The sequence below is a fragment of the Schistocerca americana genome, chromosome 7 (genome assembly GCF_021461395.2).
Source record: "Schistocerca americana isolate TAMUIC-IGC-003095 chromosome 7, iqSchAmer2.1, whole genome shotgun sequence".
Classification (NCBI taxonomy): domain Eukaryota; kingdom Metazoa; phylum Arthropoda; class Insecta; order Orthoptera; family Acrididae; genus Schistocerca; species Schistocerca americana.
This window is the reverse complement of record NC_060125.1, coordinates 57681704-57707094: the sequence shown is the minus strand read 5'-3', so window position 1 is coordinate 57707094 and position 25391 is coordinate 57681704. Positions and strand designations below refer to the sequence as shown.

The 25391-nt window shown below is 42.7% G+C and overlaps 1 protein-coding gene across 1 annotated transcript in view; it reads right to left on the bottom strand.

Annotated features, from left to right (window-relative positions):
- Window positions 1–371: 371 nt before the first annotated feature.
- The window catches only part of LOC124622700 (modular serine protease-like), a 215842-nt gene continuing 190822 nt past the window's right edge, over window positions 372–25391 (bottom strand). The window contains exons 10-11 of the mRNA XM_047148489.1: window positions 14654–14810; window positions 372–583 (exon numbers count right to left, since the gene is read on the bottom strand). Of these exons, the coding sequence (XP_047004445.1) occupies window positions 372–583; window positions 14654–14810 (369 nt within the window). The remainder of the gene's footprint in view (window positions 584–14653; window positions 14811–25391) is intronic.

The window sequence follows — 25391 nt, the reverse complement described above, 5'->3', positions numbered from 1 at the left end:
AGGCAACTGCACAGCAGCTGATAAACTAAACATCCTTGACAGTTTATATGCTTGTTTCCACACAATTATTGTACATACATTAAAGAAAGAATGTAAAGTATTGTATTTTTTCACCAGTTTCATGTTACAGCACAAGATCAACAATTAAACAAATATGTTAAGTACCAGTTAGTTTGACCAATAAATAAACCATTCCTTCTTAAATTGAAAATTAAATCTATTTTTCTTTTAGACCACTTATCTGTGAAGATGCAGTTATTAAAAACAACATATCTGATTTGTTTTATTATAGAGCTTTAGTTTTGACAATTCCCTTAACAGCATAAAGAAAAAATAGTCTTTACAAATAAAACTGAATATCTAATAGTTTATTACTCTCTGTATTTGTTAAGAAAACTTCTAAATTCTGACACTTTTGTAAATGCAACATAGTCTTCTAGGTTACAAGCACCACGTCGACTCGGACCTCCATTTGCACTAACAATTCCCTGCACAAAATAAGACTTACTTGAAGGCGGTAAGGGATTGATTTCATGTATGAAGGTGAGCCCTCCCCCACTGTCTCCTCTACATGCAGTTGTCCCTGGAAATAAGCAACAGTTTCATTAACTTGTACACAACAAGATCATCAAGATCGAAATTTCCCTAACAAAACATCGTCTTACTCTAGCTCTCTCTGAACTTCTGTAAAGGACAGATTGTTAATTATGAAACAGAGGAAGCATTGAGTGCCAGACAGACATGTTGAAAAAGAACAGCAATATATTATTAGTTAGTGGACTAAGTCTTTCGTCAGACATAGACAAAACACTCACACATGCATAAAACCTGAAGACAAACATGACAGTTGCCATTTACAGGTGCTATGTCCTGACTGCCACTGTGTCTGAGGTGAGCAGCAATCTTTTCTGCGATGATCAGTGGGGGGGAGGAGGGGGGAGGGGTGTACAGAAGAGGTATGTGGTGAGTGTGGGTGGGGAAAGCAGGGTAGGATGGGGAAAGATCTAGTGCTGCTTGTGGAAGTGTGCAGGGGCATGCTGAGGACACTATGGTGGTTGCAGCAAAGTTGATAGATCACATGGCTGCTTTGTCAGGTGGCCTGCCTTTAATGGGTAGGAGATTCCCATAACAGGACGGGAGCTGGCAGTTATGAGATGGGCCATGTCTTACATCTACATTTACTGCACAGATATGAGCAAGGAGTTGGAAGCAGGGGTGAAACAGGCTCACACAAGGATACTGTGTAGGTTTGGTAGGTGGAGAACCACCACTGTGGGAGGGGTGGGGAGGATAGTGGAGAGGATATTTCTCATTCCAGGGAAAAACAAGAGGTCTTGTGCTGGAGTCAAATGACTGCATTACAGCCTGTCACATCTGGATTCTTCCTCCCACAACAGATTTTCTAAGTTGTATGGGTGGAACACTCCTTATGATATATCCTCCATTCCAGTACACCCCCTGGCCTCCACCTATGCTAGTCCCTGTGCTACACCTGCCAGTACGTTCAGACCTGCATATGCCTTCTATCTCTCCAGCAGACCTGCATAGGCCTTCCCCTTCTGCACTTCCCTCCTCTCCCCTATTTCCCCTTAGCACAGCCACCCAATTATGCAACTAACACCCCACCATCTTATCCCCACACTCCATCATCCTAGCCCCATCACACCATTGCACACTCCCACAGGCAGCACTAGGATCTACCTCATCTCCACCCCACTAGCCTGCCCTCTCCACTCCATGCCTCTTCTGTAACCCTTCTACTCGCCCTAGCAAAGACCGCTGTGCATCACAGGTGCTGTTGCAGTCAAGTAATAGCATTCAGATCCTACAGAGCCCATGTGTGTGTTTCCAAATGTGAATGGGTGTGTGCTTTGTCTATGTCTGATGAAGGACAATAGTGAATAATTATGAATCTCGTTCACTGAACCTGTATGCCACTCAGTGCTTCCTATGTGGTGAGTAGTGATCCATCCTTTTGTTATTCTATCCTGGCTTTTCCATTGCTTTGTTTCTCTCACAATTTATTAATAAATAATTCTTAAATAATAGAATCAGTGTCCCATACTGATACAATGATTAATGTTTGAAATTAATACTAACTTAATATATTTTAATATTGGACATTGAGTCTAACTTCCAAAAACTAACATCTTAAAGAATAGTGTTGTGTACATGTGAATAAGGTCATCCAAAATTTTGCAAGTTATCCAAATGGAATACTAAGGGAGCTAAACAGTGTGTGGGAACTGTGCTAGACTGTCACTAAGCTCAAGGAAACATGTATTAAGTAACAACAACAACAACTCTCGTACACAGAACTATCTGTCAGAAAAGAAAATTTTGGTCTAGTTAGCATCAATAGAGGCATTTTCCAGGGTGACTCATTGTCCCCACTGCTATTCATCATCACTTTTATTCCACTGTCAACCATCTCCCACGAAACAAACCTGGGCTATCAAACAGTGAGAAATTCTCAGAAAATATCCCACCTGCCATACCTGGATGATCTGAAGCTCTGTGAAAAATTAAAAATGAAATCCAGGCTTACCTCTGAATCTTTTTCAGTCACATCAGAATGGAATTGAGCTTCAACTAAAGTGTCACACTGGTACTGAAAAAGATGAAAATCTCAAAAAACAAAGATGTCACAGTGCTAAAGGGGTAAACCAACAAGTGTCATCAGATAGGGGGCAGCAAATAGCTAGGCATTTACAGCTGGACAACATTAAGCATGAGTAATCAAAACATGTGGTCAGCAACTTGTACACCCAAATGGGGTCAGAAAAATTTTGAAAAGTAAACCAGATGGCACCATACCACCAAGGCACACAATGCCTGGGCAATACTCATCATCAGGCACACTGCCAATATTGTGAACTGGACTCAAGTACAGGTGGTTAACGTGGACAGGAAAATAAGAGATCTCATGAAAATTGACTACACTGTCCATTCTTGCTGTGAAATTACAGTCTGTACTTGCCCAGAAAAGCTGATGGTGGAGGACTCTTGAAAGTGAGACAGACACAGAAAGTAGAGAAAGAAGAGTAGCAACCCGTATCATGCCTTTGTTAAGTCAGATGGTAGCAAGCAGGTTGATACAATGAGTTATGGTTGTAGCATGATAGCTGTGTGCTCTCATCCAGCAGCAGTGCTTCACAAAAAGAGCACTTGCCTCCTGGGATTCCCATTTGAGTTCATGAAGCATGTCTGTAATACTTACATGCTGCTTGAAACTACTGGCAGCAAATTGAGCAGTGTGCCTCTGAATTGCTTGAATGTCTTCCTTTAATTTGACCTTGTGAGCATCCCAAATATTAACACTACTCAAGAGTGGGTTGCATTAGTGTTTTATATGCCATCTCCTTTATAGATGAGCTACACATTCCCAAATGTTCTCCCAATAAAATAAAGTTGAGCATTTGCCTTCACAACTACCAAACTGACATGCTCATTCCATTTCATATCACTCTGCATCATTATGCCTAGATATTTAATTGATGTGACTGTGTCAACCAGCACACCTCTAATGAAATTATAATTGTTCATTTTACTCATCCACATTAACTCATAGTTTTCCACATGTGCAGCACACTGCCATTCATCACACCAAGTAGAAATCCTTTGTAAGCCACCTTGTACCCTTCTACAGTCACTCAGTGATGAAATCTTCCTGTACACCACAGGTTCATCAGCAAACAGCCATAAGCTGCTGCTCACCCTGTCCTTCAGATCATTTGTGTATATATAGAGAATAAGCACAGGCTTCAAATGGCTCTGAGCACTATGGGATTTAACATCGGAGGTCATCAGTGTGGTATCACTGCCAGACACCACACTTGCTAGGTGGTAGCCTTTAAATTGGCCGCGGTCCGTTAGTATACGTTGGACCCGCGTGTCGCCACTGTCAGTGATTGCAGACCGAGCACCACCAAACGGGAGGTCTAGAGAGACGTCCTAGCACTCGCCCCAGTTGTACAGCCGACATTCATAGCAATGGTTCACTGACAAATACGCTCTCATTTGCCGAGACAATAGTTAGCATAGCCTTCAGCTACGTCATTTGCTACGACCTAGCAAGGCGCCATAGCATTTGATATTTATATTGTGAAGCATGTATAGTCAAGAGAGATGTTCTCCAATTGTGGATTAAAGTTAAGTATTCCAAGAACCACGTTCTTTTCTTTATAGGATAATTACTTTACCTTGTTCCAGACCTCACGCCAATCTCTGTGAGCTTAAAAGCGTGCATTTCGGCCTCCTCTAGCAACACGGTGTTGGCTCTTCTGCCAACACTTCATATGGCAACGAGCTAAATCGCGTTTGTACCAATTGATCTTACCTAAATTACTTGTGTCATGGCTTCGCCACAATCTCCAGATGTACTGTCCGAATTTTATCGCTTGCAGAATCAGCAGATGCAGCCCTTATTGGATGCCCTTGGACAGCTCATCCAGGGTCAACGTGCAATGCAAAACGATGTGGCGGCCACCGCTACCGCAGCCACGACACGCAGTTGCACCACCTTTTTGTCCTTTTGATACGGCACTGGAAAGCTGGACGGAGTGGTCACGCCAATTTGGATTCCATCTCGCCGCCTACAGAATTTAGGGTAATGAGTGGCAGCCATTTCTTCTTTCCGCCGTAGGCGTCCACACGTACCGAGTGATAGTGAAATTATTTCCCCGACGCGACGTAGCAACTCTGTCCTACGACGAAATTTTGTCTGCATTAGATGCCTATTTTAAAGACTCTGTCAATGTAGTTGCAAAAAGGTATACTTTCTTTCGTACAAAACGTACGGCCGGTCAGACTAATAGGGAGTGGGTTGCCACTTTGCAAGGCCTTACTAGGAATTGTGCTTTTGAGTGTGAATGTGGACTCCCTTATTCAGATACAATGGTACGTGATGCAATTGCACAGAACGTTTCTGATGTTCGTATAAGGGAACAGATTTTGAAACTAGTCAATTCCTCCCTTCAACAAGTGATAGACATATTGGATAGGCAAGACACACTTGACTTTGCTCAGAAATCATTTGAATCTTCGCCAGCTGTGTGTCACATTAACCGGCCCGCCGGGTGAGCTGCATGGAACAGTAAACAGCCCTCGCGCTGATCCGCGCAGCTGCCGCCAAGCTCTCCGCTACGTTTGCCGCGCCAGCAAGCAAATGCCCGCAGTGTGCTACTAGACATTTGCGTGACAATTGCCCATCACGCCAAGCTATTTGCTTTTTCTGTAATAAAAAAGGACATGTTCAAAGTGTTTGCCAGAAAAAGCTCAGAACGGACACTCGCAACCATTCCAGGCCCTTTGCTTCGCACCGGAATTGGAGTCAAACCACGAATACTCAGGCTCGTGAACCTTCGCCCATGGACATTCATGCAGTTCATTCCACTCTGCCCTGTGCCACTCTCTCTAACAGTGACTGTGTTCGTCCCACAAATAGTGTGCGTCGACGTCGCCGGAAGTCCCGTCAAGTCGCATGTGATTCTGTACCAGTGTCTGTTCACGTTGCATGAGACAGTCGCTCTTGTCGCCAGCAGGACAATAAACTTTTTGTAGATTTGGTCATAAATGGCAACATGATACCATTACAGCCCGATACCGGAGCTGCAGTTTCTCTGATCAATCACGACACGTACAAACAGCTGGGCACACCTCCGTTGCGTGCCGCAAATATTAAGTTAACTAGCTATTCTGGTCAGAATTTCCCTATGTTAGGACAGTGGAGCCTTCTTACAACATACAAGGGAGAAACAAAACTTGTGTCATTTTACGTTCTTCGTTCTTCTTCTGCAGTGACCTTGTTTGGTTTAGATTTATTTCAGTTGTTTAACTTGTCTATAGTCAATCAGGTCCTCTCGGTGACCCAGACTGTGCCTTCAGCCAGTGTTTCTAGTCTATGTGAAGAATTTGCAGACATTTTTGCTCCAGGCCTTGGTTGTGCTAAGAACTATAAAGCACATTTGGAACTGAAAGTAAACGCGCAACCGATATTTTTCAGAGCGTGCAATGTTCCCCACGCATTGCGTGATGAGGTCGCAAGAACCTTACACGATTTGGAATCACAAGGTGTGATTGAACGTGTGCAGGCTTCTCTCTGGGCCTCACCCTTAGTAATATTGCCAAAACCTTCCGGAAAATTGAGACTTTGTGTGGACTTCAAGGCAATGGTGAATCCACAACTAGTGATTGCAACTTATCCTTTACCCCGCCCGGAAGATCTTTTTGACAAACTGTGCCCGGGTACATATTTTTCGAAGTTGGACCTAGCAGATGCGTACTTGCACATACCAGTGCACGACGAATCCCAGCGCGTCTTGGTGTTTAACACGCATCTTGGTTTGTATCGGTTCAAAAGACTGCCATTCAGGTGTGCATCTGCCCCTGCATTGTTTCAGCAATATCTGCAGACTGTTTGTGCCTCGGTCCCTACTGCAGCAAACTATCTGGACGATATTGTGATTTCCGGAAAGACAGACGAAGAACATTTAGCTAATCTCAGGACATTATTGCAGGTCTTGCGACAAAATGGTCTTCGCTTGCGGAAGGACAAATGTGTGTTTTTTGCTCGTGACTTACCCTATCTGGGCCATGTACTCAATGCCCAAGGCATACATCCCAGTCCCGAGCACCTCCGTGCCATACAAGACTTGCCTTCGCCGCAGAATTTGAAGCAGCTACAGAGTGTGCTGGAAAAAATTAATTACTACCATAAATATGTGCACCACGCCTCTTCCATTTCAGCTCCGCTTCATTGCTTACGCCGTAAAGGTGTTCCGTTCGTCTGGACGACGGAATGCGAACACGCCTTTCGCCAGTTGAAATGGGCGTTGCTTTCAAATACTTGCCTTACGGCATTCGATCCCCAGAAACCCCTTTTGTTGATGGTGGATGCATCGGATTTCGGGATCGGTGCTGTGCTTGCGCACAAAGATGGTTCACATGATCACCCTATTGCCTCTGCGTACAAATTGCTCTCGTCTGCGCAACGAAATTATTCACAGATCGAGAAAGAAGCTTTGGCTCTCGTCTTTGGTGATACTAAGTTTCATGATTTCTTGTATGGTCGTCACTTTACCACCATCACAAACCACAAACCTTTGACGTCGCTTTTTCATCCAAACAAGCCTGTACCTCCATGTACAGCGCAGAAATTCATTCGCTGGTCTATTTTCCTCTCGCAGTACCGCTACGATATCTTGTATCGGACCACTGCTAAGCACGGAAACGCTGATGCGTTGTCCCGTTTGCCTGTTGCTGAGGATAGAGCATTCGATTCTTCGAACTTGCTTGCATGTTTATTGATGTGGAAACCGATGACGTGGTCGAATCGTTTCCAATCGATTTTCGTCGTGTAGCTACAGCCACAGCTGCTGACCCCGTCCTTGCTACCATTTTGCGTTTTGTTCCTACGCAATGGCCCTTGTCAAAGTCACGGATCGAGGATCCGTTGGTTCGCCGATTTTTTGCTCACAAGGAGAGACTTTTTGTTCGACATGGTGTTTTGTTGTTGCGTTCTGATAATGATCAGTCCAGGGTCGTGGTCCCACGTTCGTTACAGTCCTCTGTCTTACGGCTTCTCCACCAAGGACATTGGGGTATAGTGCGAACGAAACAACTTGCTCGTCAGCACTGTACTTGGTTCACAATCGATGCTGCGATTACGAATATGTGCTCTTCTTGCATGGCGTGTGCCGAACAACAATCCGCACCGCCGCGGAAATTCTTTGCATGGCCGAAAGCCACTTCCCCTTGGCAACGCTTACACATCGATTTTGCTGGTCCCTTCTGGAATGCTCGATGGTTGGTTGTCGTAGATTCATTCAGTAATTTTCCTTTTGTTGTCCAGATGTCTTCCACGACGTCATCGGCCACCATCCAAGCATTATCTGCTATCTTTTTCATAGAAGGTCTTCAACAGACTATTGTTTCCAACAATGGCCCACAATTCATGTCCGCAGAATTTCAGTCATTCTGCAGGGCCAATGATATTCAACATCTGACATCCGCGCCGTTTTCGCCTCAGTCAAACGGTGCCACTGAATGATTGGTCCAGACTTTCAAGTCACAGATGTTGAAGTTCAAAGAGTCGCATTCTCGGGAGGACGCGTTATTGCTCTTCTTGTCCTCGTATCGCTCTCAGGCCCGAGATGGTCGCTCGACGGCTGCGTTGCTCCATGGTCGTCCTCTTCGAACCTTGATGTCTTTGCTACATCCGCCGCATCAGGTTCCTGTGCAGCGGCAGCCACCTGCTTTTGCTCCCGGCAATGTTGTATACTATCGCACCTATCGAGGTTCACAGCGTTCCGGCTCGCAGGGCGCATTCTTCGCTGCCTCGGCCGCGCTATGTATTTGGTTTTGGGGGCCTCTGGTGAGGTGCGTCGGCATCTCAATCAGCTGCGCTTCTGTCGTCACACGGGTTCTGCCGCTCCCCGTCTGCTTTCAGCGACGGTGCCGTCCGGTCAGCGCCCTGGGGACCCATCTACAGGCTCGCCTCAGCCCCAGGTGTTACCGACGCTGCCTTCCATTTTGCCCCATGGCGACGTGCCGCCGCCGCCTGTTCTCCCACCGGTGACGCCCGCCGTGGACGCTTCGCTGCAGCCGCCAAGCGCCTCCCTGGGTCACGCACTGCCAATTGCTTCCCGTGACCAGCTGTCCTCCGGCATGGACCTCTTGCCCGCTCCGGACCAGATGTCGTCTTCGCCCGTCGGCTGCCCCGCCCCAGTGGAGGTCGAATCTTCGGTCCCTCCTGTCTCTTTACGGGCGCATACACCGCATGTTGGTGTGCACCCTGGACTAGGTTTTCAGGCGTTTCCTAGCTCCCCTCGGACCGAATGGCAGGGTGCGGGTGGCACAGCCTCGCCTGTTGTTAGGCTCCCCACCTCGTCGCATATGTCAACATGGGGTCCTCCCCACGGCAGGCGGAAGCCTTATAACACAACTGTACGCCGATTTGTGGAGGAGGAATGTGGTGTCACCACCAGACACCACACTTGCTAGGTGGTAGCCTTTAAATCGGCCGCGGTCCGTTAGTATACGTCGGACCTGCGTGTCGCCACTGTCAGTGATTGCAGACCGAGCGCCACCACACGGCAGGTCTAGTGAGACGTCCTAGCACTCGTCCCAGTTGTACAGCCGACGTTCATAGCAATGGTTCACTGACAAATTACGCTCTCATTCGCCAAGACGATAGTTAGCATAGCCTTCAGCTACGTCATTTGCTACGACCTAGCAAGGCGCCATAGCATTTGATATTTATATTGCGAAGCATGTATAGTCAAGAGAGATGTTCTCCAATTGTGGAATAAAGTTAAGTATTCCAAGAACCACGTTCTTTTCTTTATAGGATAATTACTTTACCTTGTTCCAGACCTCACGCCAATCTGCGTGAGCTTAAAAGCGTGCATTTCGGCCTCCTCTAGCAACACGGTGTTGGCTCTTCTGCCAACACTTCAATCAGTCCCCTAGAACTTAGAACTACTTAAACCTAACTAACTTAAGGACATCACACACATCCATGATCGAGGCAGGATTCAAACCTGTGATTGTAGCGGTCACGTGGTTCCAGACTGAAGCACCTAGGACCACTCGGCCACTCCGGACGGCCCAGTTCTAAAAAACTAGATCTGTCCAAAACATGAGATAACTAAGTACCATGAAGTGCAGCATGAAACAAATATTTAGCTCAGGTGGTAATCAATTCACTGCTGTCAAGTACAGTCTAACCAGACTGTTAGATTTTTTGACATCTGGACTGCAGAGAGAGGAAGTCTTTGAGTCCTGAGATCAACTTCATCCATACACCAAAACCTTTTTTCAGCACACTAAATATAAATGGTGTGTTATGAACAGGAAACTTGGATGAACTAGAGAAAACCATAAACAAACAAAAGATACAAATAGTGGCACTCCAAAAATCAAGACTGACTAACAAATATTCAATGTATTTTGGGAACTACAGACTTTTTGAAAGTAAAACAGAAATAATGAATACTGAAAAATGCCCCACTTTTCGGGGCCACCTTTGCAGTTAGGGGAGAAATACTCACTTCCATAACAAATGTAAAGCCTGTAAACAACAGAATAAGTGCAAATAAAACACACACAACAATCAATGTATAGGTCCCAATCACTGCTGAAAATAAAACTACCCATGAAGAGATATAGGAATCATGTGAAACACTAGAAGAAATAGCACCTAAAACACCACAAAAAACGATTCAATTGCACAGCTAAGCAAAGAAACGAAGTACAGTTAACACCAGAAAATACCCAGCACATCAATGGACTAACCAGAATGGATAAAGGCTAGTTGAACTGTGCAGGGTATTCAATTTTAAAGTCATGTTTGCACTCTTGAAAAAGAAACCATCAAAACAGATGACATGTACAGAATTGAACACACTCATCTGTTATATCCAAACTGATCATGTAGCAATTTTTTGTTCAAACTACAGAGAAATCTAACTCCCAAAATGTGCAAACAGACTCAGACCATTACCTGACAAGAATAAAACCACATTTATAACAACATACATTCACAGATAAGAAGACAAGTCTCCTAATTTGACACTAGCAGGATCTGAACCATCTCGTATGGAAGAACTAGACAAAAAGTAGGCAATGAATTGGCAACAACTCAAAAATAAATTTATCAAAATAGCACAAACTAATTTCTTCACAAAAATGGGAAAAGTACAATTGAGGGAATGAGGATCCATGTCACAATTGGAACAGCAATGACACAGAAGACAATTACAAAACACCCCTGGCAGTGAGGAAAGAGACAGCCAAATTACTCAGAAAGACAAAAAGGAAACATCAACAAGATCAACTACTTGAACTCAAAGGCAGATTTCAAAATAATCAACACACAAAATTTCTATAAGAACTTCAGATCAAAACTCACAGGATAGCAACCATGAAGCCTCTGCTTCAAGAAATGAAATGGGGCAACTGGCTCTAAACAATCAAGAAAATTGCTTTGAGATTGACGGGTATTTCAAAAATGGCTCTGAGCACTATGCGACTTCACTTCTCAGGTCATCAGTCACCTAGAACTTAGAACTAATTAAACCTAACTAACCTAAGGACATCACACACATCCATGCCCGAGGCAGGATTCAAACTTGTGACCATAGCGGCCGCTCGGCTCCAGACTGTAGTGCCTAGAACTGCACGGTCACACCGGCCGGCCCAGGTAGTTCAAACTGCTACTTAACTGCCAGAACGAATACAAAGATTCCCACCAGAAGAACCTTTAGGCACAAATCTACATTGATTACTACTAGATGAAGAAGGAATATCCAGACAGGTCAGAGGACTAAAAATCAATAAAGCATCAGGGGGAAGATGGTATAATAACAGAAATCCTCAAATCAGGCTGCTCAAACACCATAACAGAAATCATCAAAAATCACACAAGACATTTGGAAAACAAAAAAAAAAAAAAAAAAATCTGAAGGACTGGAATAATGCATTGATTCACACATTGCCCAAGAACGGAGACAGAACAGATGTAAATCACTACAAGAGAACCTCATCTACACTCATCAGCCAGAACATTATGTTAACCTACCCAATGACCAGTATGTTCACCTGTGGCATGAATAACAGCAGTCATACATCAAGGCATGGAAGCAATGAGCCCTGGAAGGAATTGGTACCACATCTGCATACACAGGTCATGTAAGACCTGTAAATTCCATAGATGGGGGTGATGAGCTCTGAGCTACATTCAATCATATCCCAAATGTGTTTGATTGAGTTCAAATCTGGCGAATTGGAGGGCCAGCACATCAACTGGTACTCATCACTGTGTTCCTTAAACTGCTCCATCATGCTCCTGGCCTTGTGACATGGTGCATTACCTTGTTGAAAAATGCCACTACTGTCGGGAAACATGATCATCATGAAGGGGTGTATGTGGCCTGCAAGCAGTGTACGATACTCCTTAACCATCACAGCACCTTACACAAGCTTCACTGGACCCATTGATGCCTGCCAGCTTGTCTCCATCCTACTGTACAGGTGTGAAGCAGCTGCTCCCCTGGAACACAACGAATTCAAGGCCACCCATCAGCATGATGAAGAAGGTATTGGGATGCATCAGGCTATGCAATACTCTGGCACGGCACCAATGCTCAGTGCTGATGGTCATATACCCATTTCCATTGTAGTTGCCAGTGTCTTGGTGTTACCATTGGCACAAGCATGTGATGTCGGCTGTGGAGGTCCATCATTAGGAATGATCAGTGCACTGAGTGTTCATGTTCACTCCTACTCAGCCCAGCATTAAAACCTGATGTTAGTTCCACCACAGTTCACCACCTGTCATGTTTTACCAGTCTTCTCACCCTATGATGACCAAAATCTGTAATAAGAGGTTGGCCACCCAATCCCATAATGTCTGGATGATGTTTCATCTCGTGTTGAAGACACTCACCACAGCACTCCTCGAACACCTGACAAGTCGTGCAGTTTCTGAAATGTTTGTGCCTGGCCTCCAGGCCATCACAATCTGCCCTTGGTCAGACTCAGATAGATCGTGCACCTTCCTCATTCTTCACATGAACAGTATACTCACTGATACTACAGGCACCTAGCAATCATTCCTCACCAGGTGACGCTGCTATCCCCTGGACGGGTTTATATCAATAGTAGGTTGGTAGTGACAATGTTCTGGCTGATCGATGTATTTCAGTCACACACAAAATTCTACCTCAGTGTCTTTTTGAGAGAGCACAGGAACAATTTGTACCAAAAATTTGAGAATATCAAGCAAGATTTGGACTAGGCCATTCATGACCATCTTGAACCTAAAGCTAATCCTTAGACACTCGAGAATTGGTAGCAAAAATTCAGTCTCCACATTTGTCAATTTCAAAAAGGCCTATGACTCAGTTAACTGTGAATCACTCTTCCACATGCTAAAAGAACAAGGTCTAGACCTGAAAACACTTGCAGTGTGATGGATACAAAGTTCAAGGTTACATTTACATGAGAATTCTCAGATGCTTTCAAAATCAAAATAGGAGTAAGACAAGGATTTAGGCTGTATCCATTACTTTTCAACTATGTCTTTGAGAAGGCAATACAAGAATGGTGTAAATCAGTCACCAGAGGTGACCAATCAACCACTAAGTAGAAGAAAGTTATCTATATGAAACTTCCTGGCAGAACAAAACTGTGTGCCTGACCGAGACTCGATATTGGGACCTTTGCTTTCAAGGGCAAGTGCTCTACCATCTGAGCTACCGAAGCACGACTCATGCCTGGTCCTCACAGCTTTACTTCTGCCAGTATCTCGTCTCCTACCTTCCAAACTTTACAGAAGCTCTCCTGCAAACCTTGCAGAACTAGTACTCCTGAAAGAAAGGATACTGCGGGGACATGGCTTAACCACAGCCTGGGGGCTGTTTCCAGAATGAGATTTTCATTCTGCAGTGGAGTGTGTGCTATATGAAACTTCCTGCCAGATTAAAACTGTGTGCCCGACTGAGACTCGAACTCGGGACCTTTGCCTTTCATGGGCAAGTGCTCTACCATCTGAGCTACCGAAGTACGACTCACGCCTGGGCCTCACAGTTTTACTTCTGCCAGTATCTCGTCTCCTACCTTCCAAACTTTACAGAAGCTCTCCTGCAAACCTTGCAGAACCAGCACTCCTGGAAGGAGGGATACTGCGGGGATATGGCTTAGCCACAGCCTGGGGGATGTTTCCAGAATGAGATTTTCACTCTGCAGTGAAGTGTGCAGAAGTAAAGCTGTGAGGACCGGGCGTGAGTCATGCTTCGGTAGCTCAGATGGTAGAGCACTTGCCCAAAAGGCAAAGGTCCCGAATTCGAGTCTCGGTCGGGCACACAGTTTTAATCTGCCAGGAAGTTTCACATCAGCGCACACTCTGCTGCAGAGTGAAAATCTCATTCTGGAAGTTATCTATAAATTGCACAGTACTGGCAGATGATACTGCAATATTAAGTTTGCATTGTTGCAATGCACAATACTGTACGGTAATGGAATTTGCTGTAGTGTTGAACAGTTTATTAAACATTTTTCTTCTAAATTACATCGTTTTATTTATTCTCTGGTCCCATTTGAACCATAATTTTTGTGTATTTATAGGTGAAATTGGATTATGACTTACTCAGTTTGCCTTAGTCTTACATGGTTATAGTGTGTCACACCAATCATATAGGTCCAGGGGATTACTGTACTATATTATACATTTTGCACAAATTTCTAATTATTTCACATGAAAGAACAGAACTCAGAAATAAAATAAAACTTTGGTAGAAGTTAACTGAAGGGTGTTTTCATTTGGTATTAGAGAGGGGTGTGATGATGTAGGGGAAATCTCACCAATTTTGTGCAATATGTATTTTTACAAAATTTGTCATTATGAGTAAAGCTAAATTCATTTGCATAATTACATTCATGGCTTTCCTGAACGTGATATGCAGCTGATATCTGCATTTATGCTCCCATACCATTTATACTTTTATATCTTGTAATATTGGCCACTGAGAAAATAGAATGGATCCATCTATGCACACTGCACTGCATGGCAAATTACTGGATGATGTAAATACAAACATGAAGAAAAAATTTTTATCTCACAAAATAATTTTAAGAAAATGAGCAGTAATACCATTCCTGTGTCCAGCACAGATCTTATCATGTCCAAAGTAGATACGATAGTTTGGTTTAATTGTCTTGAGACATTCATTATACGCAATTACAGGAAATTCTGCAGAACGCAGTTCTTCACTTGGTTCTCCTGTTTCTGTCACACCCCAGCCTGCAACCTACAATATAGTTATACAATAATTTCAGAGTCATAACAACAGGTAGTACACAGATCAAGAAAGAGGTGAAAGATATACAGGAACTTTGAAATATTGAAGTATAAAAATGTGAGTTATTTCAAACTGGGACACCTCAGAGATAAGGCTGCAGTTAAAAGTCACTTTAAAACATGAAAAATTCCACAAGTTTATGTTATTTTTGAATGACTTTAAATAGTAATATTCCTCAATCTCTGACAAAGTTAAAACTATTCCATGACATTGTATCTATAAACACAGCTCAAAAAATGTTTTGTACCAGTTGTATATCTGTAAATAGAGGTAAGTTTATGTTTAGTGTGAGCAGGGACTGAAAAAACAAGCCTAAAAACACCTCACAGTAAAATAAAATCAAAACAATAACCAATATAAAGGCAGATTGTCACACATGTGAAATCAAAACCACTACTCAATAATGCTGGATACAATGCTGCTCCAGCCTGTGAACTGCAACAAGCTTCAATATTCCATAGTATGCCATCCACAAAGTGGCTGAGGAACTGCTGCTCACTCTTGCTTGTCCCACCCTATGACACTACCAGTCCTGTAAGGTACAAAGCCCAGAGAGTGAAGCAATATTTCAGAATTGGTCAAATGAGAGCTTTATGAACTACCTTCCTTGTGAGTGGACTACACTTCTGATGAATCTTGTGATTAGCTTTATGTTGTATTCGCATGGTAAATCACTGTGTATGCTTGTTGTTGTGGTCTTCAGTCCTGAGACTGGTTTGATGCAGCTCTCCATGCTACTCTATCCTGTGCGAGGTTCTTCATCTCCCAGTACCTAAAGCAACATACATCCTTCTGAATCTGTTTAGTGTATTCATCTCTTCATCTCCCTCTACAATTTTTACCCTCCACAATGCCCTCCAATATTAAATTGGTAATTCCTTGATGCCTCAGAATATGCCCTACCAACCGATCCCTTCTTCTAGTCAAGTTGTGCCACCCATTTCCCTTCTCTCAAATTCTATTCAATACTTCCTCATTAGTTACGTGATCTACCCATCTAATCTTCAGCATTCTTCTGTAGCACCACATTTCAAAAGATTCTATTCTCTTCTTGTCCAAACTACTTATCGTCCATGTTTCACTTCCATACCTGGCTACACTCCATAGAAATACTTTCAGAAATGACTTCCTGACACTTAAATCTATACTCAATGTTAACAAATTTCTCTTCTTCAGAAATGCTTTCCTTGCCATTGTCAGTCTACATTTTATATCCTCTCCACTTCGACCATCATCAGTTATTTTGCTCTCCAAATAGCAAAACTCCTTTACTACTTTAAGTCTCTCATATCCTAATCTAAATCTTGCAGCATCACCCGATTTTATTCAACTACATTCCTTTATTCTTGATTTGCTGTTGTTGATGTTCATCTTATATCCTCCTTTCATGACACTGTCCATTCTGTTCAGCTGCTCTTCCAGGTCCTGTGCTGTCTCTGACAGAATTACAATGTCATCGGCGAACCTCAATGTTTTTATTTGTTCTACATGGATTTTAATTCCAACTCCAAATTTTTCTTTTGTTTCCTTTATTGCTTGCTCAATATACAGATTGAATAACATTGGGGATAGGCTACAACCCTGCCTCACTCCCTTCCCAACCACTGCTTCCCTTTCATGCCCCTCGACTCTTGTAACTGCCATCTGGTTTCTGTACAAATTGTAAATAGCCTTTTGCTCCCTGTGTTTTACCCCTGCCACCTTCAGTATTTGAAAGAGAGTATTCCAGTCAACATTGTCAAAAGCTTTCTCTAAGTCTACAAATGCTAGAAACGTAGGTTTGCCTTTCCTTAATCTATTTTATAAGATAAGTCGTAGGGTCAGAATTGCCTCATGTGTTCCAACATTTCTACAGAATCCAAACTGATCTTCCCCGGGGTTGGCTTCTACTAGTTTTTCCATTCATCTGTAAAGAATTCGTGTTAGTTATTTTGCAGCCATGGCTTATTAAACTGATAGTTTGGTAATTTTCACATCTGTCAACACCTGCTTTCTTTGGGATTGGAATTTTATATTCTTCTTGAAGTCTGAGGGTATTTTGCCTGTCTCATACATCTTGCTCACTAGATGGTAGAGTTTTGTTAGGCCTGGCTCTCCCAAGGCTGTCAGTAGTTCTAATGGAATGTTGTCTACTCCTGGGGTCTTGTTTCAAATTAGGTCTTTCAGTGCTCTGTTAAATTCTTCACGCAGTATCATATCTCCTATTTCATCTTCATCTACATTCTCTTCCATTTCTATAATATTGTCCTCAAGAACATCGCCCTTGTATAGACCCTCTATATACTCCTTCCACCTTTCTGCTTTCCCTTCTTTGCTTAGAACTGGTTTCCATCTGAGCTCTTTATATTCATACAAGTCGTTCTCTTTTCTCCAAAGGTCTCTTTAATTTTCCTGTAAGCAGTATCTATCTTACCTCTAGTGATATGTGCCACTACATCCTTACATTTGTCCTCTAGCCATCCCTGCTTAGCCATTTTGCACTTCCTGTCGATCTCATTTTTGAGACGTTTGTATTCCTTTTTGCCTGTTTCACTTACTGCATTTTTATATTTTCTCCTTTCATCAATTAAATTCAATATTTCTTCTGTTACCCAAGGATTTCTACTAGCCCTCGTCTTTTTACCTACTTGATCCTCTGCTGCTGTCACTACTTCATCCCTCAAAGCTACCCACTCTTCTTCTACTGTATTTAATTCCCCCATTCCTGTCAATTGCTCCCTTATGCTCTCCCTGAAGCTCTCTACAACCTCTGGTTCTTTCTATTTATCCAGGTCCCACCTCCTCAAATTCCCACCTTTTTGCAGTTTCTTCAGTTCTAATCCACAGATCATAACCAATAGATTGTGGTCAGAGTCCACATCTACACCTGGAAATGTCTTCCTGAATCTCTGTCTTACAATTATATAATCTATCTGATACCTTCTAGTATCTCCAGGCTTCTTCCATGTATACAACTATCTTTCATGATTCTTGAACCAAGTGTTAGCTATGATTAAGTTATGCTCTGTGAAAAATTCTACCAGGCGGCTTCCTCTTTCATTTCTTCCCCCCATCCCATATTCACCTACTACATTTCCTTCTCTCCCTTTTTCTACTATCAAATTCCAGTCAGCCATGACTATTAAATTTTCGTCTCCCTTCACTATCTGAATAATTTCTTTTATCTCATCATACATTTCATAAATCTCTTCATCATCTGCGGAGCTAGTTTGCATATAAACTTGTACTACTGTGGTAGGGATGGGCTTCATATCTCTCTTTGCCACAATAATGCATTCACTATGCTGTTTGTAGTAGCTTACCTGCATTCCTATTTTCCTATTCATTATTAAACCTACTCCTGCATTACTCCTATTTTATTTTGTATTTATAACCCTGTATTCACCTGACCAGAAGTCTCGTTCCTCCTGCCACTGAACTTCACTAATTCCCGCTATATCTTACTTTAACCTATCCATTTCCCTTTTTAAAGTTTCTAGCCTACCTGCCCGATTAAGAGATCTGACATTCCATGCTCCAATCTGTAGAACACCAGTTTTCTTCCTCCTGATAACAATGTCCTCCTGAGTAGTCCCTCCCCGGAGATCTGAACGGGGGACTATTTTACCTCCGGAATATTTTACCCAAGAGAACGCCATCATCATTTAACCATACAGTAAAGCTGCATGCCCTTGGGAAAAATTACAGCTGTAGTTTCCCCTTGCTTTCAGCCATTCACAGTACCAGCACAGCAAGACCATTTTGGTTAGTGTTACAAGGCCAGATCAGTCAATCATTCAGACTGTTGCCCCTGCAACTACTGAAAAGGCTGCTGCCCCTCTTCAGGAACCACACGTTTGTCTGGCCTCTCAACAGATACCCCTCCATTGTGGTTGCACCTATGGTACGGCTATCTGTATCGCTGAGGCACACAAGCCTCCCCACCAACGGCAAGGTCCATGGTTCATGGGGGGAGACGTGTATGCTTAATCCAAGATATCTTACGGATGTGACTGCTTCCAAAGATTTCAATAGTGTAATAATGCATTAAAGGGTCTACCTGTCTATTTATGTGCAGTATGTTACATTTATTTGTGAGGATCTGACTACATTTACATCCACAGTGAAGCTCTCTCCAGTTTTAAGCAGTTTTCTAATAGGACTTTACGATAACAGCACGTCATTTCCATCTATCACAACTTTTCTCAGCACATACAGGTCTGAGACATCTTGTACAAAACCCTTGAACTTTGACCACTTATATTCAGCATTTCAAGGCCTGGTGATGAATGCTTCACGTCGACCATTCGGGTAATCTTAAATCTTTTCCTTCACACACCTGCTAAGCAGAAATATCCTCCTAAATTCCTAACCTCAGCCATATACAGTGACAGTATAGTGGTCCTATGATAAGTTAGTCCCTGTTCTACATAAACTGAATCAAAAAGTTCAGGCTTCATTGTAATCAGTACATCTAACAAACTTCCGGAATAGGGAGTCACCCTCATTCTGCTAACATTACTTTCCAAGAGGGCTAAGGAATGCATAAAGGTTCTCAGAATCCAGGGGCCCTTGGGATGGAGAACTGCCCTTAAAAGGTGGAAGAATCAACAATGATCAACAGCATGAGGATGCAGAAGCCAATGGAAATTCCTGGATCTAAGACACTTAACTTGTATTCACAGGGCATGAGGCCAGTAACTGAGAAAGTGTCTTGACGATCTCTCCATTGGAATAAGATTCCAGATTAGTCCACCATTCAGATTCCTGGGAGCGAACTGCCAAACAGAAGTCAATTTTGAGTAAATGATTCAATGACTAACAAAAGGGTAGCATACTAAAAACAGAAAATGAAATTTCCAAAGTTTGAAGGTGATAGGGGAGCTAAAAAATCTAAAATGATGCAAAACCTCAATCTAGATACAGTGAGGATAATTGAAGTTAAATGGGAAGAATATGGGGATTTGTGATCTGACAAATATAGCATAATAGAAGCATGGAGCTGTGTAGCCAGAGTAGGGTTCGTCATGAATAGGGAGGTACATCAAACAGCAATTACTTTGACCAGCTCAGTGGTACTATTATTCTCATCAAAATCAGTGATAAACCAATGCCAAAAAAAATAATTCAGGTATACATGCCAACACCACAAGCATAAAATGAAGGGAGACAGTGTTTATAAGAACACTAAACAGCTAACTCAGTAATGTAAAGGGAGATGATAACCTAATAATCATGGGAGTGCTAGAGTAGGGTAAGGAATATAAAAAAAATTACAAGAGAATATGGACTTGGTACAACAAATGAGAGAGGAGAAAGACTCCTCAAGTTCTGTAGTAAGCTTTAGCTGGTAATAGGAAATACATGTTCAGAAGTCACAAGAGGAGAAGGCATACTTAGATAAGTTCTGAAAACATGGGAAGATTTCAGCTGCATTGCATTATGGTCAGACTGATATTCTCAAATCAGACATTGGATTGTAAGACATAACAAGATGAAGATTTAGACTCATACCACAATTTGTTAATTATGAAGAGAAGGATAAAGTTTAAGAGAGTCATCAGTAAAAATCAACATGGAAAGAACTATGATACTGAGGAATGATGATATGCATTTGAAGACTGTAGATATTGTGATAATGAATACTACATTATGCATCTAAGTTGAAGAGCAATGGACATCTCTAAAAAAGGCAACAACAGAAGTTTGACAGACAAAAATGAGTACAAGTAAGGTACCTTGTGCATAAAATGCATATAAAATTAAAATAACTCACCGCGAAGTTCACCACTGATCAATCAAATTAAGAAACCCTGACTTAGGAAATGCCTTTGATAGGAGTGGAGTAGATGGTAGTGGGAGGATGCATAAGCCAGGTATTGTGTCTAGGTCTTTTATACATCTACGTGATTACTCTGCAGTTCACATTTAAGTGCTTGGCAGAGGGTTTATCGAACCACAATCATACTATCTCCCTACCATTCCACTCCCTAACAGCGCGCGGTAAAAACGAACACCTAAACCTTTCTGTTCGAGCTCTGATTTCTCTTATTTTATTTTTATGATCATTCCTACCTATGTAGCTTGGGCTCAACAAAATATTTTCGCATTCGGAAGAGAAAGTTGGTGACTGAAATTTCATAAATAGATCTCGCCGCGACGAAAAATGTCTTTGCTTTAATGACTTCCATCCCAACTCACGTATTATATCTGCCACACTCTCTCCCCTATTATGTGATAATATAAAATGAACTGCCCTTTTTTGCACCCTTTCAATGTCCTCCATCAATCCCACCTGGTAAGGATCCCACACCGCGCAGCAATATTCTAACAGAGGACGAATGAGTGTAGTGTAAGCTGTCTGTTTAGTGGACGTGTTGCATCTTCTAAGTGTTCTGCCAATGAAACGCAACCTTTGGCTCGCCTTCCCCACAATATTATCTATGTGGTCTTTCCAACTGAAGTTGTTCGTAATTTTTACACCCAGGTACTTAGTTGAATTGACAGCCTTGAGAACTGTACTATTTATCGAGTAATCGAATTCCAACGGATTTCTTTTGGAACTCATGTGGATCACCTCACACTTTACGTTATTTAGTGTCAACTGCCACCTGCCACACCATACAGCAATCTATTCTAAATCGCTTTGCAACTGATACTGGTCTTCGGATGACCTTACTAGATGGTAAATTACAGCATCATCTGCGAACAACCTAAGAGAACTGCTCAGATTGTCACCCGGGTCATTTATATAGATCAGGAACAGCAGAGGTCCTAGGACGCTTCCCTGGGGAACACCTGATACATTTCAGTTTTACTTGATGATTTGCCATCTATTACTATGAACTGCAACCTTCCTGACAGGAAATCACGAATCCAGTCGCACAACTGAGACGATACCCCATAGGCCCGCAGCTTGATTAGAAGTTGCTTGTAAGGAACGGTGTCAAAAGCTTTCCGGAAATCTAGAAATACGGAATTAACTTGAGATCCCCTGTCGATAGCGGCCATTACTTCGTGCGTATAAAGAGGTATCTGCATTGCACAAGAACAATGTTTTCTGAAACCATGCTGATTACGTATCAATAGATCGTTTCCTTCGAGGTGATTCATAATGTCTGAATACAGTATATGCTCCAAAACCCTACTGCAAACCGACGTCAATGATATAGGTCTGTAGTTTGATGGATTACTCCCACTACCCTTCTTAAACACTGGTGCGACCAGCGCAAATTTCCAATCTGTAGGTACAGATCTATCGGTGAGCAAGCGGTGGTATATGATTGCTAAGTAGGTAGCTATTGTATCAGCGTAATCTGAAAGGAACCTAATCGGTATACAATCTGGACCTGAAGACTTGCCCGTATCAAGCGATTTGAGCTGCTTCGCAACCCCTAAGGTATGTACTTCTAAGAAACTCATGCTAGCAGCTGTTCGTGTTTCAAATTCTGGTATATTCCATTCATCTTCCCTGGTGAAGGAATTTCTCAAAAATGCGTTCAATAACTCCGCTCTAGTGGCAAAGTCGTCGGTAACAGTACCATTGACACTGCACAGCGAAGGTATTGACTGCATCTTGCCGCTTGTGTACTTTACATTCAACCAGAATTTCTTCAGATTTTCTACCAAATTTCGAGACAACGTTTCGTTGTGGAACCTATTAAAGGCATCTCACATTGAAGTCCATGCCATATTTTGCACGTCTGTAAATTTTAGCCAGTCTTCGGGAGTGGCAATGAGGCAAGGGGTTGGGAATGGGGTTGCAGTAGAGATGGACAGGAATATCGGATAAGCTGGATTGGAAGCTGTGAGAGGGTTAGAGAGGATAGTGAGGAGGATAGTTCTCATCTATCAGCGCTGGAGGAGAAGTAGTCAAAACCATGGCAAAGAATGTGATTCAGCTGTTCCACTCCTTGGTACGAGAGGGGCTTTTGTGACCAGACAGCGGGTATGTGGGGCATGGTAAGTAACTGGGGAGACAAGGCACAGGATATCTGTTTTTGGAAAAGGTGGGAGGGGTAATTTTGCCATGGGAGACCCTTGGAAAACTTTGAGATTCACTGCTTTTCACTGCAGATTCAAGAACCATGAGTGGCTAGGTTGTATGCGCAGGACATCTTGGCATGGAACAGGTGGCAGCTGTCAAAATGGAGACATTGTCAGTGGTTGCTGGTTCTGTTGCGGATAGAGGTACTTATGCACCCATCGGGAGTTGGAAGTTCACATCAAGGAAGCTACCTTGTAGGATTGAGGAGAATCAGATGATGCACATGGAGGAGAAGCTGCTGAGGTTCTGGGGGAATGTGGACAGGATATTTCAACAGTAAATCTACATATACATCTGTCATTACCTTTCCTTTCCTATTCCACTTGTAAATTGATCAAGGGAAAAAGGACTGCCTATATGCCCCTGCATATACCCTAATTTCTATTATTTTGTCTTCATGGCCCTTATTATGCCAAATGTATAGTGGCAGCAGTAGAATCATTCTGCAGTCAGATGCAAATGCAAGTTCTCTAAATTTCTTCAACAATGTCTCATGAACGGAACATAGTCTTCCCTCCAGGGATTCCCATTTGAATTCACAAAGCACCTTCATATCACTTGCACGATGATCGAACCTGCTGATAACAGAACTAGCAGCACACTTCTGAATTGTTTCAATATCTTTCTTTAATCCCATCTGGTTTGTTTTAGGGCGCAAAAACAACTACGGTCAGAACACGAAGATAAGAAAGGGGTTAAAAATGACTGCACGTTAAGCCAATTCGATGGAAGGAAAGACAGCTAAAAACAGGGACTTCCAGAAAGGTATCCTTCTTATCCAGTCAACACCTAAAACCCTTGTGTGATCCAGGTTCATTGATATTTTCATGATGTGGATTCATGACAAAGATAATCTTGGCTCTTTTCTCCATAACATGAACAGCTACTCCGAAATCCACTTGACTTGATCCTTCTAAACTAAACAAGCCACCTTCCTTGATGTTGATCTTTGTCTCTCAGATGGTACCATAAATACATGTGTTCACATCAAGTACACCAACCACCAACAGTATCTCCACTAGGACAGCAGTTACAAGTTCCAATTAAAAAAGTTTCTTCCTCACTGACACTCACTCATGGAAGCCACATACGCAGTGGAAAGTAGGAGTTGTCAAAATATACCAATTACATTACCTAAGCCTTTAATGACTGATCTCCAGGGTCTCTCCTCTTATGACTTAACAGTCCTGTTAACCATCCCCAACCAGCACTCCTCTGATTACCCAGAGGTGAAAAGCTCAACCATATCCTTCACCACAGCTTCAACTATCTCTCATCCCACCCTCAGCTGAGGAATACCCTATTGATAATTCTGCCTACATCACTCAAAGTAGTGTGCCACTGCCAACCTAACGTACTGAATATCTTCGTCTATCCCTACACCAATCCTGCACCCCATGGATCATTCCCTTGGTGGTCAACATAGGTGCAAGACCTATCTGTCACACCTACCCACCCACCCACCACCACTTACTGCTACTGCCACTACTACTGCTACCACTACTACTACTACTACTACTACTACTACTACTACCACTACATTCCAGTCAAAAGCATTTCCTACAAATAAAAGGCAACACCATGTTATATAACTTATTCCTGCAATTACTGCGCAGTACTCTGTGTGGGCATAAAAGGTAACCAACTGTCTACTAGCATAAATGGCCACTACCAAACTATGTCAAACTGAAAACTTGACCGTCCAGTTGCTAAACATGCTGTGCACCACAACATTAAGGACATTAACAGCTGCTGCACTATGCGAGCAACTTGGATACTCCGTTGCAGCACAAGTTTCTCTAAACTATGTAGGTGGGAATTGTCTCTCCCCATATCCTGTGGTCTTCCATGCCCTGTGTTCAAAACCTGTGCTAAGCTGTTTTCCATTGCCTCACCTTACTTTTTCCTTCTTTTTTCTATAAATACAGCTCCTGTCCTATCTGGATTATGTATTACCTTTTCCCACCAGTCTTCCTACAGCCCCCACTCCCTCCCCCTCGTGCAGTCTCTCTCCCTCTCTCCCACTCTCTCTCTCTCTCTCTCTCTCTCTATTCCTTGTATGCCCTCAGGACCCTTCTCATCTTGTTGTGAAGCTGCCCAGTTATCTGTCTTTCTCACTCCTGCCTCACACTATCCTGCTATGCCCTCCTAGCTTCATGCATCATTCCCCACACACTCCCCATATCCTTAACCCCACACAACTGATCGCTAATAATCAATGTTGCTGCGGCAGGGTTACAGTGTGCTTGGGTGTCTATCTGGTTGTGTGTGTGAACGAATAGCCATCTTGGATTGTGGAGTTTTACATACTGTTAAAAAAAGGAGAAAGTAGACACTACTGGAAATACTTGAAATTGGTAAATACACAACAGAGAATGCCAGCTTTGTATTAAATCCTTTTCCCCTGTTAAGTGTAGTTATACAAATATTAGATTACAATTATACACTCATCTTTATTTTTCATCTATTGTTAAATATAATGAATGATGTCCACATAAAAAAAA